The 20,297-nt window shown below is 40.5% G+C and overlaps 1 protein-coding gene across 4 annotated transcripts; it reads left to right on the top strand.

Moving 5' to 3' along the window:
• Window positions 1-18,650, top strand: LOC136434737 (isocitrate dehydrogenase [NAD] subunit gamma, mitochondrial-like). Of its 4 annotated transcripts, none has more exons than XM_066427771.1 (14): window positions 1-119; window positions 518-571; window positions 1,312-1,335; window positions 1,970-2,067; window positions 2,515-2,630; window positions 4,589-4,655; window positions 5,140-5,202; window positions 5,587-5,656; window positions 5,800-5,933; window positions 6,299-6,401; window positions 7,137-7,283; window positions 7,942-8,036; window positions 9,756-9,816; window positions 17,527-18,650. In XM_066427771.1, the coding sequence occupies exons 1-14, from the start codon at window positions 42-44 to the stop codon at window positions 17,617-17,619; spliced, it is 1,203 nt and encodes a 400-aa protein (XP_066283868.1). In that variant the 5' UTR covers window positions 1-41; the 3' UTR covers window positions 17,620-18,650. The 4 variants fall into 4 exon arrangements, with proteins under 4 accessions (XP_066283868.1, XP_066283871.1, XP_066283870.1 ...); XM_066427774.1 differs by lacking the exon at window positions 4,589-4,655 and adding an exon at window positions 3,844-3,895; XM_066427773.1 differs by lacking the exon at window positions 4,589-4,655 and adding an exon at window positions 3,605-3,659.
• Window positions 18,651-20,297: the final 1,647 nt, after the last annotated feature.

The raw sequence follows: 20,297 nt of genomic DNA, 5'->3' as shown, positions 1-20,297 counted from the left end.
GCACGTGCGATTGTGACCTTTCAGAATAGCCGTGACCCAAAATGGCGTCCGTGTTGCAGAAATGTTCTGTCCTCTGCCGTTCTCTGCCTGCTAGCGCAGCGGTCAAGGCCTTCAGCCGGGTAAGATCGGTCAGAATAGTCTATCCAGCATCCAAGGAACGACTGATACTTTTTTTAGCTCTGAAAATGGTCTAGTTTATCAGATCGCAACGATAATGTTGGGACGACGATATTGTCTAGGTTGCAGACGACGGTCATATGGAGGTCGTCCGTCTGCGTTTGTAAACATGCTAGCACCTTACATGGACCGTGGACTTCATAGTCTCCTTTAATACACGAACGGTGTATTTTAGTCTGGAAAGTACTTATCGGTCTGTGCCATGATCTGATGCCGTAGATTTTAGGCAGTTCTTGCTATAGGTTATTGAATTTTACCAATCCCCTATAAAAAATTTCCCCAGAACTTGCAACTTCAACACTTTTTAGATCTTCATCATTTTTTTTTCCTTTTTGAACAGTCTGCAGCACCTTGTAGTCTCCATACCAGGGACTTCCACAGCGGTGCAGCTGCCGTGAGTATCCTGCAGGAATCTTTCAACCAAACGATCAAAATATCATCTCTCCTACATAGAAGTAGAAACTTTATGGTCAGACAGTGACACTTCAAAACATGAAATATATGATTTAGACACGACTCCTGGTCCTAGATAACGTTACTCAACACCAAGGTAAATGGCTGTATAGGAACTTGATTGGCTTTTATCGGCTATTCCATTTCTTGTTATGATGATGGTGATGATGTTTTCTTGGCAGGATATCGTCATCAATGACGACATATTATCTTTGTTGATTTTGCATGCTTTCTGCTCTATGCATGAAATCATATATTAATGCACATCCATCTATCGTTACTTCTGTTTGGAATATTTCTGATGTGAACTAATTGATAAGAATAATGACTACTGCTAATGTTGGGCTCAACTTTCTAAAATCTATATCTGCTCTTTATTCAGACATTGCCATCTAATGTATGAAATAGCTAACAGTAACACATAGATTATACATGGCACACTTATTAATTGATTAAACTTACAAATTGATTACATATAAGCAACTATAACAACAGCCTCTACAATTGCTCATTCCTCTATGTCTATACATTAACCATGTTGATTTTGCTATCTATTACTCCTTGCCATTGGTTGGCATTGCGTTGTTTAACCTTTAATATGTGAATATGTGGGTAACATGATTTGATTTCTCTATCACATCTCATGCACATGCTCTTGCCTTTTCCCTCCTGTTTTATTAGTATTCTCAGCAACTTGCTACAGTTGTAAGTATGGAAAGCAATCAATTTTGTTTCAATGAGTTTCTGCCATTTTGCCATCTTTTGATGCTGGAGGGTTTGCTCCATGGAGATCTTTCCTTGTCATTGGCTTAAGTTTTTTGCTGCTTCCTGCTGCAATTTTTGGAGGTGCAGAAGTCTTATACATAGATCACAAGTACATATGAGTAACTTTCGTTTTTTATGTATTTCTGTCACTTTGAGTAGAACTTCATGGCATTCTTGATAATTCTGCAATATTTTTACTCAGATGGTCATGATGTACTTCTATATGTACCTACTGTTTTTGCATTGTAGAATGAATGGTATCAGTTCAATAATTTTTTTCAATTTTGAAGTTGTGTTGAATCATGGTTAAGATGTCCTCACACTTTTGTAAGCACTTTGTTTTCATGAACAAAAGATCACTTTTTCACGTTTGAATTTGAAACCTCCACACATTGGCCAACACTAATCTCCAAGCAGATGTAGACAGGCAAAATCATAACATTTATCAAGCTCCAAGTCCCTGGAGCAGGAGGCCTTCACTCCGGAAACCAGGAGCATGAGAAACATTACAATTTTGCCTTTCTACATCTACTTGGAGATTATATTACTAGTCTAACACAGATGTTTGCTACAGGGTGCCTCGTCCAAGTATGGCGGTCGCTACACTGTCACCATGATCCCAGGGGACGGCATCGGGCCTGAACTCATGGGGCATGTCAAGGACATCTTCAGGTATTCATACCTGATGTCTGTATGTCCCAGAAGTCTGGGAATTTCAGAAGAAAGCAATGAGTTGATAACATTTTTCACCTCACCTTCATAATTAGAAGCATTGCAATGGGGCTTGCATGCCTTTTTCTGTAATCAGTCATTTTAGTGCTACAAAATTTGTAGGCATCTGCTCTGATCATGATATATCAACCACATTGTGTGATACATAGGGAAGATAGTAAAAAGTTGCAAGTAAAACAAATTTAGCACACAAGCATGACATGCCTACATGCCTACATGCATATCCTATCTCTGACTCATAACTGTCTCTCAGCACTGACATGCTAATGATGTGCCACATAAGAGCTCAGCCCTTGCTCTGATATGTCTGTACAGTACATGTATACTGGTACATTTGATGTATTATTGAGAGACAGAGATGATAATGATACTGCTATCTCTGTACAGGTATGCAGGAGTACCTGTAGACTTTGAGGAGGTACAGATCACGTCTCAGGAGGGAGATGAGGAGGCCATCGAGAACGCCATCACCGCAATCAAACGCAACGGTGTGGCTCTGAAGGGTACGTGTCTCTGTGTTCTTACCTCAAGCTATCGTGTCAAATTATAGTTATACTGTGAAATAGGACGTTTTCTATGCCCCAGGCAGGAAGTAGAGTTCTTTCCAAAGACCGTTCCTGCAAGGTGTTGCCAAAAACCAATTCCCTAGGGAATTTGCATTCACAGAATTTTTAGAACCTTTGTCAACCCAAAAGTAGTACATTTACTATACAAAAGGCCCCGCCCCTTAGGTGTCATCAAAAATATGTATACCCATTGCTCAAGATGATAGGCACAATAGTGACATCTGTAAGCAGTTTTCCAAGTAGTTATCAACAATACTGTCCTTTTCAATATCATGATGTTCTTCATTGTAGTTGATGCTGCATTTGTTTTGTTTCTTGTTGAAGTGTTGTACTTGATTTTGAGCTGTAGGTGTTTTTATAAATTTGTTGAGTTTATGTTGGCTTTGTTGTCCAACAGTATCTTGTATCAGTATGTTGATTTGTACTGTACTCCCTTAAGCCTTTATTTGTCAACGTCTGCCAATGAATCTGGCTTCTAGAGATTCCCTCAATTAATCATCAATGCTGTTGAATCTAACAGGGCAACATGTTCTCCTATTCTTGCTTTAAATGTTTGGAATCAATATAATGAAGAAATTCAAAATGTATGACAAACTAAATAACTCAGACTCTTCAATTTATCACTGCAAAAGTTTCAGTCTTTTTTCTCTCTTGAGGAATATTAACTTGCAGATGCTTCCTAAATTTTGACAAATTAGATTTGTTAGACATGGTACCATGCAAAACCCAAGCCACAGGATAGAGCAAAACTCAGTCTTACCAAGCCTTTGTAGCAGGCTCTACAAGTCAGGCTTTGTCGGGGACCAAACACTGATCTAGCATCAGAAAAAAGCACACATTATAAGCCCATAAAAGCCTGACTCGTAGAGCCTGCTAAGGAGGCTAAGTCTTAACTGTGTGACCTTCTTTAGGCAACTTCTTCCACCCCCCCATGCCTGAACTCCTCTCCAGAAATATGACAGTCAGGTGAAGACAACACTACCCTATTCTGCAGTGTGTGTTTCACGGTGTCCGCTTGTGCTGTCCTTTGCTTTAATCTGTTTTCTTTGTGGCTGCGTCTTCGTTGTAGTGTCGCTGCTTGTTTGAATCCTGCTTCTGCTGTTTTCTTTCATTTCACGGCTCCAGCTAACACAAACCTTTTCCCCCCAAGGTAACATTGAAACACCCCAGACCGTGTTCAAATCCAGGAACGTGGAAGTCAGGTGGTCTCCCTAGCTTGCACTTCCCTCATAGTCTGCTAGGTGGTGCTTGACTGGCTTGACTAATGCTGCAGTGCAGTTCCCTTTGATCCATTGCTTCCCCAGCCCAGTGCCAGAATATGTTATCGTTTCCCCATGATAGAAATGACACGAATTATAAAAATAATGACAAAGCCTGCTACAAGGGCCATCTTCATTCCTTTAGACTCGAAATATCAGTCTTGCAAAATGATATCCGATCAGAATGCTATTTTGTAATTACCGGTACATGTGAATGGAAAGCAATGAAAAATTCTACAAAACAATCAGCTACAGACTTGAAATGGACAGAAATTATTCACTTATTTGTAAGTATCAAAATCAAATTGTATAGTCTTAACATTTCCCAGCTGGTCTCATATCAGAGATAACATATTTGGCATCATTCACACATTGGCTTGATTTACACACAAGTTTTCAGAGTCGACTCAGGGCTGTGTGTATGGAGGTTTGGGCTGTTCAAGTGGAGTTTTCCTACTAGAAAACGCTACTTAAGTGGCCTAGGTTTCTCCTTGCATATTCCTGAGTTGACTCAAACATGTGTGCAAACTGGGCCATAGAGGCTGTGTATTCCTCGCTTCTCGCTAACCACCAGGAGTTTTGCTTTGGTGTGATTTGCTAATGAGATGTGCCCTTGGAATGTACGCTGCGTCATAGGTGGACTTAGGACGCTACATCTCGACCCTTCATATGGTGTGGCACGATCACGGAATGTAGCGGTCAGGTATGCATGGACAAGCATTCGCTTTATTTTTTATTTTTTCAAAATATATAGCTGGTTCAGTCTGCTTGCATGCTGCATGCTTAAGCCCAGAATAGCATTGATATACAAACATTGATGTAGAATTTTTTGATTGTAGAACTAGGATTCTCAAAGATTCTAGTGCTTGGAGCAGTTTAGTTTATTGTTGCAGCGGTATGTACTATCACATATGGTAGCAGTTTCAGGGTAAACTTTTACTTATAATACTGAGTATCTAGAATAAGAAAAGATTGAAAAAAGTGCAATCTATGGAGAAGTTTGTTTTACTTTTCTAAACTTGCCAGGCTCATAGATTCTTATCTGAAGACAAGAAAACAATGAACATTTATATGATACATTATAAACTTTCTTTACCAGAAGGTGGTAAGGTAGAGTACTGTCAGAAACCCTGGCACTATTTCCTACCCCAAGTATGTGTATGAGACATTTTGTTGAACCCTTCCAGAGTGAGGCTGGACCTGTTTGCCAATGTTCTGAGGTGCAAAACCTTCCCTGGACTTCCTTCAAGGTGATAACTTAGAGTCTAAAACTATTTACAGAGATTGTAAAAAGTAATACAAAACTCCTAACATGGATGAATATGAAATACCAGACTGTGTAAGCATCAGAAAGATTGTACATGCTCATCATTTTGTTTTTTTTTAATTACCAGTACACACTTTTTTGAAGTCTAAGAAAGACTTAAAGGCATACTCAACTCCAGAGGAGAGTGTTTTGGTTCTGCTACTAATATTTTTTCTGAATCCCAAAACGTAATTGTATTGGCAACTTGACAATGAACTTGGACTAGGCAGCAGTTGCATTATACAGCATCAATATTCTCATAACCCCCCTAGTGCCCTCTGGATGAATTACAGCCAGGTGTAACATATAAATTTTGAATATATTTCAGACATGGTGACATTGACATTGTGATTATCAGGGAGAACACTGAAGGAGAGTACACCAGTCTGGAACATGAGGTAACAAATACTTGATATTTATCTTAACAAAGAAAAATGTCTTGGTTCTTACCAAATTCACCCTTTTACTAAAACTGCTACGTACATGTATAAACATTTCTTTTGTGGATCTTGAAAAGTCAAGAAGATTAACTATTTTTCAGAATGTGCCAGGTGTTGTGGAGAGTTTGAAGATCATCACAGCTAAGAGCTCGGAGAGGATCGCCAGATACGCGTTTGAGTACGCCCAGAGACATGGCAGGAAGAAGGTGACGGCTGTCCACAAGGCTAACATCATGTAAGAACCATTCATGTCACGAACTGATCAGAAGATCAGAGAAGTTATTAAGCCCCCACAAAAGTTTGTTTATAATATGCTAAAAGATCAAGCAATATATTGTGTATATTGCAAATATTGCAAGTGAATCTTTGTTGTATGCCTAGTCCTAGAGTACTTTCTCTCACATTACAACAATGCATGTATCTTAATGGTATTGATGTGGTGTTTATGTGTGTATGTATTTTGACAAACATGCAGTCAGCTGATGTGTTTTTAATGTTGAATGTTGTAGCAATTAGATTATAAAGTTCAGGTCTACTGTAATGGTATGTGTAACATCCTTTGCAAATTTATTGAAAGTAATGTTGGTCATGTGTTTCCAGGAAAATGGGAGACGGTCTGTTCCTGGAGTGCTGCAGGAAGATGTCTGAAGAGTTCCCAGACATCGAGTACGAGTCCATGATCATTGACAACTGCAGCATGCAGGTAAAGTTGGGCAATAGATTACAGTAAGGATGACTGTGGTAAAGAGTAAAAGGTAAGGTAAAGCAGGCGACCTCGGACAGAGGACGAAGCATGAAGAGTAGAGACTTGTCAGGAAAACAGACTGCTTCCCAAACAATGTGGTAAATGGTAGCATCACCCTAAGGTACATGTCTCATCCATATTTTTCATGTGCTTGTGATCTACAGTTAAACGGAAAGTTGGACTTTTAAACTTAAAAGAAGCAGCCAGTGTCTTTAATAATAAAGAGCAAGAAATTCCATGTTACTGTAAATCTTGAAACGTTTGTGGTGGTTTCATTTTTACGTTTTTTTTGCAGTGGCCTCTCCATTGCAAATTCATGACACTGGGAATATGCAATTTCCAATGTTTTATGCAGAATTGTTTCAACTGCAAAATTAAAAAAACCTACAAACCTAATTTCCTTCTACTGTTAATAAAACCGACACAAAACTTGGCAAACTGATTAGCAAAAACTAGCATAATTTTTTACAGATTTCCATATTTAGTCTCTTGTCTGTGTGCATTAGTAGGTACGGTAAATAACACCTGTGATCCCATTGTTGTCCCAGATGGTGTCCCGTCCGCAGCAGTTTGATGTGATGATGATGCCCAACCTATACGGCAACATCATCAGTAAAATCGGAGATGTAGTCTATTGTCTGTATACATCAGTAGGTACAGTAAATAACACCTATGTTTCCATTGTTGTCCCAGATGGTGTCCCGTCCCCAGCAGTTTGACGTGATGGTGATGCCCAACCTGTACGGAAACATCATCAGTAACATCGGCGCCGGGCTGGTGGGGGGGCCGGGGCTCGTGCCGGGCGAGAACATCGGAGAAGAGTACGCTGTCTTCGAAACAGTTGAGTCCTGCCATCCTGCATTGTTGGAAAAAGAAATCATAGATAGAAAGATAGAAAATGATGTTTATTGTAACTTACATAGCCTTCAATGTTCAAACGTATTTGAAACAGTTGAGTTCTTTCTTCAATTTGATTTGATACCAAGTAAATGTACTTTCAAAATGGGTAAAGGTGAACAGAATTAAATGTATATATACATAAATATACATAGATATATCTATATCTAAGAGCATTGATTTGTTTAACCTGCAGCATGGTAAGATAGCCATTTTGCCATCAAATTCCTATTGGTTATGTGGTTATAAATTAGGCAGGAGGGAGAATGTTGAATGTAATTCTAAGCAGGGTAGTGAGCTTTATGTATATGCAGTACTTCAATTGGTTGCTAGGGGGTGCTATGGGATCTGACAATGTGTGGTCACCAGGGCAGACTACTGAAAAATTGATTTAATTTGTGACATATACCAGTGTCGGTGTGCAGAGTACATTGTATGTGTTGCAGTGTTTTCTGAAGGACGTGCTCTTATAAACTGCATAGAAAAGGGTTTAATCATTCAATGCCTTGGGTAATCTCAATACAACATGATTACCCAATTGCAATCAGGGCATGGTGAAATGTTGAATACACATTGATGACTGTACTGTTGTTTTCCCCAGGCCACCAGGAACACAGGGAAGTCCATCGCAGGGCAGAATGTTGCTAACCCTACCGCCATGTTGCTGGCAAGTGCACTCATGCTGGAACACCTCGGGTAGGGAGACAGTCCTTGCACCTAATCATCCACGTACCCTAGTAACCATAGAGATGAAGATTTCACATAGAGTGATACTGGTACTGTTTGTACTTTTGAAATGTGAAAAAAACTTTCGTCCTAAATCTTTTCCAGTAAACTTTGGAAATGGTAATTTTGTCAACTTTCAAGGGCAAGTCCCCCCCCCCTCAACTTTTACCCTCCCATCATCTTTCTTGATCTGTCCCTCAAGGAAAAGGCAAGTCTTACTTTTAGAATTTGAATCCCTACATAGCACTGTCAGTATTTTCCAACAGTATTTGTTCTGTATAACACTCCTCACACCTTGATAATTCTAAAGCTAACCGAACAGTCATAAATGTTAAGAGTTTTTTAAGAGCTTTTTTTAAGTTTAAGTAGTGCTCTAGATGGAGTCACAAATGGAGTCAAAACTAACTAGGAAACTCTAGACAAGCTCTTTTACCTAGAGTAACACAAGGGTGCCAAAGGGTGGCTCACAGAACATATTACATTTCCACTGGGCCCATCACTGCTGGCTAACTAGCACACCAACTGGAAACATCAACAAACACATGGAGGTATGGCTGCCAAATGGGTCCCACACAACCTGGGTTACAGGAGGACATATTTGTTGTCCATTGTAGCACAGTGTTGAAGTACATGTTAAAGAAAACCTACCAATTTTCAAGGTTTGGGACATGTGGTATTATGACCTTTTCGTTTGTTTGTTTAGCAAGAATTTTTCCTAACATTTCAATTTCAGAATTTAGACATACACAAATATACAGAGCACAGACAGGCATAAGTGCATGACGACTCAATTTGACATAGTAGCCCCTATACATGTTCTAACTGTGCTTACAAGCACAGATAGGTGTCTACTATCACAGACGGCAACAACATCCCTTGTATGATATTAACTTTGCTAACCAATATAAGTTTGGTACCTTTATGCACCTCAAGCAAGAAAAAGGTTAAGCCATTTTTTTCTCCCATATTTGAAGCAGTGTAAAATAACCCAACACACTTATTGTGAACCCATTTAGATCACATTTCAGGAACTTAAAACTGTGTAATATATATGGTCATTTACTATAATGAGCCACAATAAAAGTGTTCAGAGTTTATGTAGCCATGTGGTGTATTTATTAGGAAGTGTGCCAGGGTACATTTGACATGTACAAGTTTGTGTACCCAACCCTGAGGTGAGGCCTGCTGGGAAACCTGTAGGTACAGATAAATAAACCCTGCTGGCCACAGATCAACTAGTGGAACAGCAGGTGTGGATGGAGTTAAACCAGTCTGATTGTCCTTGTAGTGCATCTGAAGAAGAAAGAAGTTCCAGAGAAGAAAGGACAGTTGTTACTCCCGTAAACCCTCACAGTATCCTTGAGTTCACACTTGAAATAATAGTACATAGCAGCACAATGGAAATGCTAGGGATTATTCATGGTGTGAGGGGTTTGTGGGGGAGAACTGACCATGAAAATCCCAAAGTTTTCAGTAACATGCTGACACTGATCGTTTTGAAAAAGAGATTTTGGAAATTGTGATTAGCTTTATATTCAAGTCAAATATCTTTTAAGCTATAAACAAATATAAACAATATTAAGCCTGAATTTGACCTTGATTTCCAAGTCTCCAGCACCATTCCAAATTTGAATCAAGTATATAAATGCTTTATCCCATGCTCTTGTTGTTTCTGTCTCTGTTATACAGGCTGGACAAGTATGCAAGCCTGATAGAGAATGCCGTGTACAAGGCTCTGGCAGAGAATAAGGTAAGATATGAAATTGGAATAAATGAGTGGATGGATGGATGGATGGATGGATGGATGGATGGATGGATGGATCAAGTGATCAAACAAGTTGAAAAAGGAGTAAATGAATTAATGAGAGTGAGTGAGCGAGTGAGTGAGTGAGTGAGTGAGTGAGTGAGTGAGTGAGTGAGTGAGTGAGTGGTGTTATTTTGGTTGATTTTTCCAAATTAGACTCTGCATTTTCTTCTCGCTGGGATGCCCGAACATCGGCTCCCGATCCTTCCGCCTTGTCGTGGTGTGAGGGCCCGAATGTACCAATTTCCTAGTCCCGGGGTAGGTGCAACATTCCTACTCTGTAACCTCCAATGAGGGGGTGGAAATTGGGTAGTCGCTAAAGGGAGGATCACCAGTCTGGCCTAGATAGGCTCTGCTAGCCATAGGCAGTGTGACGTTAAAAACATGTGCACGAGTACCCAATGAGAAGCCTCGAAAGCGGACGGATGAAAAGAAAGCTGACCCAGGAAAGCATAATGGACTAAGAATTGGAACATTGAATATTGGCACCTATAAAAACAAAGAAGAAGAAATCCTGCAAATCATGAAAAGAAGAAGGCTAGATATCTTAGGTCTAGGTGAGACGCGACTTAGAGGAGAGATTGTTGGAAAAGATATAGGAGATGGCTTCACCCTCATTTCAGGAGGTATAAAAGAAGGAAGACTACAGGCAGGGGTGGCCATCATTGTAGGACCGCGGCTGAAAGACAGTATCCAGAACATTATTATAACAAACGAGAGAATTGTGACTGTACAGATAAAAGTAAAAGACAGTGTCTATGGCATTACACAAATTTATGCTCCACAGCAAGGTCGATCAGAAGAAGAAAAAGACACCTTTTATGACAAACTTGAGGCGGCCATTACCCAGCTACCTTCCATGACAGCACATATTGTGATTGGAGACTTTAATGGAAGAATAGGGAGAAATAGGAACGGGATAGAAAGCACTCTCTGCCCTTTTGGAGAAGAAAATCAGAATGAAGAAGGAGAAAGACTCATTGATTTCTGTCTGAGGAATAGTCTCGCGGTCATGAACGGGTTCTTCCAACATCAGTATAGTCACACAATGACACGGTATCGTTGGAACAAAAACATTGGACAATATGCCCATGTATCTATAATAGACTATGTACTATCATCAGACAAACGTATTATAAATGATGTCAAAGTAATGCCAGGAGAATCTCTGGACTCGGATCACCGACTCCTAATCACTGATCTCGACACTAAGAAGCCAAAGAAAAACAATCCCAGAGCAACCAAGAAAATCAAGGTTGACAACTTGAAAAATCCAGAGTTGCAAACAGCATATCACAACAAATGTGAAAAGATAGTCCTACCAGAAACAGATGACCTGGACCAATGCTGGAAAGAAGTACAAGACAAAATTTTCAAAACTGCGGCCGATACACTTGGAATTCAAAAAACAGGGGGAACCAGAAAAAGGCGAACCCCCTGGTGGAATGATGCAGTCAAAGAAAGCATCAAACATAAAAACCAGGCGTATAGAAAATGGCTGAAAGTAAAGAACCAAGAGACTAGACTAGAGTATGTCAAACAGCGAAATACGACCAACAAGGTCATAAGACAAGCAAAGAGAGACAGCTGGGAATCTCTAGCAAAAGAACTGAATGAAGATAATAAAAACTCTAAGAAAAGAGTATACAAACTGGCAAAATCTATGAGAAAACCACAAGAAACCAGAAATGTATTTAAAGACAAAACGGGAAATTTGACATCTGACCCAGATAAGATTGCAGAGACATGGACTTATCACTTCCAAACCCTGCTAAATGTAGAGCACCCGAACCTGAATGATGACAATGAAGAAGATATATGTGAGAATGCAGATGATGATATTGACCAGCTGCAGGGAATAACGATGGAGGAACTAGAAATGGCTTTCAAGAACATGAAACATTCTAAGGCTCCCGGCCCTGATAAAATCCCAGTTGAACTGCTAGAACAAACAAACATCAAAAACCTTCTCCTTAAAATCATCAACAAGGCATGGACTCTGGGTAAAATACCAGCAGAATGGGGTAAGAGCATCATCTGCCCTATATACAAAAAAGGTGACCGTAACAACTGTGGTAATTACAGAGGAATATCTCTTATGCCACATGCCTGCAAGATCTACGAAAGAATCCTTGAAAGAAGAGCAAGGGCAAAAATTGAACCAAAACTCCAAGAATGGCAACAGGCCTACCGAAAAGGCAGAAGCACATCAGACCTGATTTTTGCCATCAGGCAGCTAACAGAAAAGTCATGGGAGTACAACCAAGATCTGTACATTGCTTTCATTGATTTATCAAAAGCATTTGATTCTGTGCCACGCAAAAACCTTTGGAAAATTCTCAGCACCAAATATGATATTAAAGGAAGACTGTTAGAAGCAATCAAAAGTACCTATGAACCCTGCACCTGCACTGTTATGACTGGATATCCCCACAACAAGTGGTTTGATGTCAAAAGTGGGGTAAAACAGGGCAGCATACTTTCTCCCATATTGTTTATAGCATACCTAGATATAGTACTCCAAGAAGTCAACAAAGGACAGACTGACATATTCCAGACTTTCGGATATGCAGACGACATCTGCCAATGGGAAAGAAGCATAGAGGCAATAAAATCTGCCTTGAAAAGATATGATGATGAGTTCACAAATGCAGGAATGAAAATGAACAAAGAAAGTGGCAAAACAGAAGTCTTGGTCTTTGGCAGAAACCCCCCAAGCACTGAAATCACAGTTAATGGAGACACCATTGAGAGGGTTGAACAAGCCAAATACTTAGGTTCAGTCACAACCAAAGAATCAGGAAACAAAGCTGAAATCACAGCAAGAATCAGCAGCTACAGCAGACAAGCTGCTGCCCTCCAACCTGTGCTCCGAGACAAACTGATTTCAAATGAAGTAAAGAAGACAATCTTCGACACCATTCTAAAACCAGGCCTTCTATATGGCTGCGAATCCTGGGTGTTAACTAAGAAAGATATCAGCAGACTACAAGCTGCAGAAATGAAAGTGATCCGCACCATGCTAGGAAAGACGAGAGCGGATAGACTAAGAAACACCCACTTAAGAAAAATTCTTGGAACAACATCCATAGAGGAAGACATAGAAAGAGCAGCCCTTAGATGGTTAGGGCATGTCGAAAGAATGGGAGATGAACGGATCGCAAAGATTGCTTTCAAGTACAAACCAACAGGCAAGCGCCCTCTTGGTAGACCCAGAAAAAGATGGAAGGACAACATACAAGAAATATTGACAAAGCATAGACTGGGCAGACTAGCTAGACTGGAAGAAGATGGGGTCTTCCATGACCGGGAAAAGTGGAGAAGGCTTCTCAACTGACAGGCCCTGCGGGCCTACCTGGGGAAGATGTAAGATGTAAGATTTTCTTCTCGAGCTTTCAATTCTTCAGGCTTATAGATGAGCCTTGGAAATAAAACAAACAAAAGATATAAGTTGCTGTTTCAGTGCCAAAAATGCCAAACCCAAGGGCAGCCAACAGACCTGGCAAATGTCTGAAATACTTTCCACATGTTCTAGATCAGTGTCAGAGTCAGTTTAATCAGGTGTGAGAGACTATAGCGGCTGAAACAGTATCTTGCATGTTTGGGGGAAACGGCTAATCTCCATGCAGAAGTGTGGGGGAGAGAGCGGAAATTGCCACATTTTTCAAAAGTTTTGTTTCTGTCCTTTGGGAGAAAGTCACAGTGAGAAAAAGTGGAGAAGAAGTCTGTTATGATGTTTGATCAAATATTCTCTTCCTCACATTTCGTTGAAATTCAGTGTGTGAACCAGTGACAAAACGTTGTCGGTGTGAGTTTTTCCAGCCTTCCCTTTTAACCCTCCAACTGAACAGAAATGAAGTTGTCAGGAAATAACAGCTATACAATTGTTTGATGTGGTCGGAAAATAGGCAAGAAGTGGTGAAATCTGCAAAAGAAGTCATGTAGAAAACAGCATCCTTTCTGGAGTGAATGCCCTTCCTCCCCTGTGTTAACTGTGACCAGGTAAACTTCCCTGACACTATTGTTTGTTTGAAGTTCAGTTCTAGTCCAGTTGTTATGAGAGGTGTGCATTCTGCTTTTGTTGGGGAAACATGGCTGGCCTTTCCTCCAGCTTTGTCTGGGTTATATTTTCACAGGTGTTCAGTAAGGATCTATCCTTTAAGAGTTATATATATACACATTGTGTGACAGCTGTGATTAATTGGTGCTCTAGATAAGAGTTGACTTTGGGATTCTAACATGTGTAGTATACAAGACTTCATATGCAGGCACTATCCTAGCCTCTACCAGGATCCACAGGTTGCAGGAAAAATAGTAGACATTGGCCAAATAGACAGATGATATGCCAGAGGAGTAGTCACATACCTAGGTTGCAAACTGTACTCCATGGCCAGCTTATCTGGCATTTTATTTGTCTATTTGGCCAATTTCTAGTGTTTTGCCGGATGCCTCTCCCAAAATGTTATTATAGATAGATAATGCGGATGATTTAAATCTTCACAGTGGTCTCACATGAATTATGAAATGTAATGCATTACTTTATAGCATGCGAAGAAGGCAAGTTACCTAGGGGAAGCATTCGTAGGATGGATTCTAGGCTACTCAGAAAGTGGTAACTAGCAACATCCCTGCACAGGTCCAGTTGATGGACAGGCCACAAAATTGTTAGGTAATTAGATTAGGTGCTAGGGCACCCTGTTATGTACTCCAGGTGCCAGAGGGGAATATAGAATGGCACTTAAAACTGTTGGGAGGACATCAGAAGCTGTTGAAGGGAACCATTTAATGCAGACCAGGAGAGTTGAGAATCCCTAGCTAATCGTGGCCTTGTGATCTTGAGGCCTATCATTAGCTCATGCTGACATCATGAGGTAGATGTAGTGTGGGACCACTTAAGACAATATTGGTGGTTGATAAAAGAAAGAAGATAGTGTCGCACTGAAGGCCTTGTTTCAAGTAGATCCTAGCTACATTTTGTAATTTCAAGAAATTTAGACATGGTACTTCTTGTTAGCATGGCAGTAAAAGCAGTGTTTTGTACATTTTTCTGGCAGTGCGCAGATACCTGTAAAAAATCACAAACTTCCAGAAAAACGTACAAAACACTGCCAAATGCACTCAAGTTAAGCCCGACTGCTACATCTGCTTGGAGATCAGAATCGGCTATGTTTCTAAACATTTGTCAGGAAATGTAATGCCCATCCCCCTGTGTATTTTGTACATGTGGAGGAAACATCTGAGAGTCATGGGGACTGCTGTAGGGGCGGCACCCAGTGTTGAAAAGGTGAAAGGTCAGGTTTGGGTCTGTTGTCGCCCCTGAGGAGACCAGCAGGAGGGCACCAAATAAGATCCGCACATGTCAGTCCTCATCAGGATAGATACTCCTGCCAAGACATCTTGGCAAGAGCTTATGCAGGGTTCTTATCTACTCTTCAAGCAGAGGACGGGTTCTGGCAGGTTTTTTACGTGTTTTTAGGCGTTTTTGTCGGGCTTTCTACTTTTTTATTTTTTTGGGTCTCTATAAACCTAACATAGAGACGCAAAACAATGAAAAAGTAGAAAGCCTGACAATAACGGCTAAAAACACGTTAAAAAACCTGCCGGAACCCGTCCTCTGCTTGGAGAGTAGTTCTTATCAATGTTAGCTGCTCCACAGCCATCTCTGATCAAGGTTTCTCAAGGTTTCTGATTGAGGCAATAATATTACCTCTGTTGTAGTTTAAGGTGACTCTCCATGCAAGATTCGGCTCCGTCTTGTTTTTGACATTTTTTTGGCGTTTTTCAAGGCTTGCCGTCACAAAGAAAACAGGACAAGATAGAAAGTCCAACAAAAACACCTAAAAAGATGTCCAAAACAAGCCGGAACCAAACCTCTGCTTGGAGAGTCCTGAGTAGTTTAAGACCAAGGTTGAACAAAAAGAGTGACAGAATTGATATTGCATAACTTTTGATATGGGCATGCAGTCTCTTAGATACAAGATGTGACCAACAATAGAGAAAGCACACTTAATGAGTATTCAATTTGCCATTTAAGACCACATAAAGGTACTTTGCCCTTGACCCTGAACTCCATAAAACCAGTTAAGTACAACATAAAACTCAATCTGTGCCCTATTGAAAAAGAACTCTATGATCTAATACATGTAAAAGAAATTCATAAGAAATATGATGAAAAGCAAGGGAGATAAATAACATATAAAATATTTCGCCCGTAAGGGCACACCAATTTATTTTCTTGGTTCTCAGACATTTTGAAATAAAAATGTAGCTAGCGATCAAGATGATTGGTGACTGGTGGGGTCGTGTGGCGCAACGGCAGCGTGTTCGGCTCAGAACCAAGTGGTCCCGGGCTCGAATCCTGCTGTGTCACCGATCTTGTGCCCTTGGGAAAGGCAGTGTTTCCCAACATGCCAGAATGGTCGTCATCAAGACCGTGGGCATCAAAGGCAAGAAAAATGAAAACAGAAGGCTGGGAGGAAAACTTGCATCTTACTACATGTATAATCACTGCCTAAAAGTGTTTTCACTGAGGTACATGTATAGCCCTCTTTGGTAATATTTCATCTTAGTATTCTTTTTAAATCCAAGAACCAACAAATAAAATTGGGGTGGCCTGAAAACCAATAATAGACCCACATTTTTACTCAACCTTTACAATGCCTACTGATTACCAGTTAGATCCTTCCTGTTCCTAACCTATAACAGCTTCCTGCCAGACATAATGGTCTACTTCATGTCTTCTTATAACAACTTCAACATGGAGGAAACATTAACAAATAATGCAGGGGCAAGGGCAAGTCAAGGTCATCACGGTCAGCAAAAAACCTTTGACCAGGGATGTCTCAGGGTATTGTCTAAAAGTCTTTAAGATTGGAGGATGTATGGACAGCTTGAGATGGAGGGAAAAGGGGTGTGTATGAAAGAACTTTGGTTCTTAGGTGACATTGAACGGGAGGGTGAGAAAATGTTTCTTGATCACCCTTCCTGAACTTGGTTAATGAAAAATCCCTAAGACTAAGCACACACACCAGTGTTAAGGTGTGAGTGAGGGTTGCCAAGGAGCCTTCCCTGCCCGAGATTACACTTATCTCAACATTATCAGTTCCTACAGCTGCACACAAGATGTGTGCAAGGAAGCAAGTCTAAGCACTGCATACCAGTCTCTGTGTGAGCAGAAATAAACATGTCACATCAAATGTAGCTACCAGCACTGGCTATAAGTGGACACAGTGATGCCAGTTCATTCTAAAGGTTAAAAGAAAAGATACTAAGATACTATCTGTGGATCAGAAATGACAACAATTTCATCACTAGTATAACACTTGTTGAAACTGAGACAAAGTTGGTCCCAAAGGACCTGACTGAAAGTGCAAATGTGTGCATGACAAAGTTAAGGGGAGGATGAACTTTGTAAATGCTAGTGCTTCACCTCTGTGAAGAAGAGGAGTGGTGATGATGATGGTGAAGATGGTGATGATGATTATGATGGTGGTGGTGGTGGTGGTGGTGGTGATGATGGTGAAGATGATGGTGATGATGATGGTGAATATGATGGTGGTGAATATGATGGTGGTGATGATGTTGAAGATGATTGTGGTGATAATTATGATGCTGATGATGATGATGCTGATGATGATGACTCCTGTGTCTCCACAGATCCGTACCCCAGACCTGGGTGGCCAGCACTCCACAGTGGACATGGTGCAGACTGTGGTGAAGGAGGTGGAGGCTCAGGCTGCCAAGATGTGAACACCTGAACATCACAAACATGTCTCCTGCAAGGTCCTGACATTTGTACAGTAGTATTCACCAAGTGCAGTAACTTATTCCACCTTAACCTTATTCAGAAAAGTATTACTCATGGTCAGGGTAGGATTCAATGTTCTGTCAACAACGTTTTCAAACAATAAGCTCTGAACACCTTTCTCACAAACATGTTTCGTCCAAGGATCTGACATTTCTGTACACACCAAGTGCAGTAACTTATTATATTCCTTATTTGGAAACCTAAAGGTAGTACTCATAGTTAAGATAGGAGTCAAAGTTCTTTCAACTTAGAAAGTGTTTTCAAAGGAGTTATAACATCAGCAATAAGCTCAGAACACCTTTCTGACAAAATGATGTTTCTTCCAAGGACCTCACCTTTATATACACACCAAGTGCAGTAACTTACTCCACTTTTACTCTCTACTCTGAGAAGTTCTTATTCACAGACAAATGTAGGATTCAGTGTTTATCTGAAATCCTAGAGGAAGCATATTTTTCAAAAAAGATTACAACAGTGAGAGAATATTGCCTTTTGAAATGGGACTGTTCATTATAGAAGACTTCTTGTTTAGACCTACTGTTTAATGTAACCAATTTTCCATTTGTACATTGTATATTTGTGTAAGAAGATTTGAGAGGTCTCATCATCAATGTTTCAGTGAGAACTGCAACCCACACAATGTTAAATGATGTTGACTAAGACGTACGCGTAAGGTTTTTTGAATTCACTTTCAGAAAGTTGTCAATGTTGATATAAGACAGTTTGCAAGTGCAGATGCTGCATAAGAGTGCAATTTCTTACACATAGAGCAACAAAATATTTCAGTGATATTCATATGTTATTCATGACCACTAGTAAAATGCTTTTCTTCTTGTTTAAACAATGCTGGTGGTTTTCTGGTATCAACTTCTTGGTCTGTCAAAGTTATTACTGTATCTGCAGCAACTTGATCTTTTTTATGCATTAACGTTAATATTTCAATAAACTGGACCCAAACTGGGATCCAAACCTGGAGCTGGTTATTTCCCTGTTGCCCCATGACCTTGCTGTTGACCCAGTCCATAAAGGTCATGACCTTTCTTCTCACAAAGCCAAGAATTTATGATATCCCTCTCCTTCATCCTTAACAAAATTCTGGAACTTTTTTTTTATTCTGGATGTTTTAGAAAAATCCACCTATTTTTATTGATACAACACCCTTCAAAATTCCTTCAGCCATTTAACGTGGCAGCCAAATGTATCCTGTCAACTCCATCAGTTATGAATGCCTCCTGACACACCTAACCTTGAAGGTGTTAACAAACTTGGCACATCTGGGTCTCTCTGTGAAGTTAATCCGAACCATAGATAATTACAATTACCTGGGCCTAATGCACATTGTATGTGGATGTTTTAAGCCCCCCTCCCACTGACAAAGCACTCAACGAATTTCATCGACAAAAATCGAATGTTTTTATTGTGTGTTTTGTTGTCTTTTTGGTCATACTTGTACGTTTTGAACAATATTCCCATTATAAAGTCAAGGGTAACACAAATCCAGTTTAGGACGCAGCGACGCCGCCAGCGTGCCGCGGGTCCAGTGAGAGGGGGGCTTTACAAGCCTTTAGCAAGGAGATTGCGCCGGACACGCACGCACACGGGCAAACGGACCAAAAACTATAATCTCCAAGCAGATCTACACGGGGCGCGAAAATCGTATATGCTAGCCAGAGAAGGTCCAGTCAGCCAGATAAGCTCCAGCCAGCCCCGTACAAAAACTATACCTCCATTTATTCATGGAGATAACAAGGTTTCAGCTAGTACCTGTCCCCCAGATGCATTTTGTCGTTCTGACACGTTCATGTTCGCTGGAATGTTTAATATCGCCTTTATCTCCTCATCTTCTGCGAGGTCAAGTTCGCCTGTTGGAAATGAGGTGTGCTTGTCAGTTCCTGGCCAACCCCCAACTAACCATGTCAGTGTCAAACAACCCTGTACAACCATTGAGAGTACGCACAAACTCGACGTGTTCATCTAGAAACACGCAAGCGCAAATCACGAAGAGGTATTCTAAAAGACATAAATAGATCATCGACACGAACCAAGTGAAACCCAGCACCTAGAGAACACGTCTAACGAAATAATAGTTGTAAAGGACAACAACAACAACAGCCTCCTGGCGTCAATAGTCTCTCCCACACATCTCGCAAGGCTATAATAACTATTGATGTAGATGTAGTCAACAGAAAAATGATTTTTGAAACAAACTTGGTCTCACAATTTGACATAAGGTAGTGCAAATAATTATTTCTGGCACATTGTTCCCCCTTTTTGCCAACCTCTGCTAGTACTAGTCCACCAAAGGAGCCCAAGGAGTCTAGCGGACGCGACCTCTATATATATAGAGCCTAAGTTAGGCAATCTCGGAACAGGCAACTTCAAGGACGTCTTACACCTTCATAGGCCTAGGCTACTGCGTTCAGCAATTTGTTTCGCATCTTCGAGAATGCTGGAACAGTAAGTAGCAAGAACAGGAGTGTCAGGGGAGCCTTGGGGATTATCAAATAAAAGTTACAGCAAGGAGTGTGGTTGTGAAGACGATTTCCTTAATACTGTCCAGTGCCCAATCAAATATTAGATGTTCATTCAGAACTGAAGACACAGGCAAGTTTGTTCAACC

This window comes from Branchiostoma lanceolatum, chromosome 5, assembly GCF_035083965.1.
Source record: "Branchiostoma lanceolatum isolate klBraLanc5 chromosome 5, klBraLanc5.hap2, whole genome shotgun sequence".
Classification (NCBI taxonomy): domain Eukaryota; kingdom Metazoa; phylum Chordata; class Leptocardii; order Amphioxiformes; family Branchiostomatidae; genus Branchiostoma; species Branchiostoma lanceolatum.
This window is presented reverse-complemented; position numbering and strand designations above follow the sequence as displayed.

What these genes read in the sequence shown, in the direction of transcription:
- LOC136434737 (XM_066427771.1), top strand. Translation starts at nt 42, where the DNA reads ATGGCGTCCGTGTTGCAGAAATGTTCTGTCCTCTGCCGTTCTCTGCCT. An exon ending in TTGACAACTGCAGCATGCAG is followed by an intron (nt 6,402 to 7,136) that starts GTAAAGTTGGGC and finishes TTGTTGTCCCAG; the next exon opens with ATGGTGTCCCGTCCCCAGCA. An exon ending in CTCATGCTGGAACACCTCGG is followed by an intron (nt 8,037 to 9,755) that starts GTAGGGAGACAG and finishes TCTGTTATACAG; the next exon opens with GCTGGACAAGTATGCAAGCC.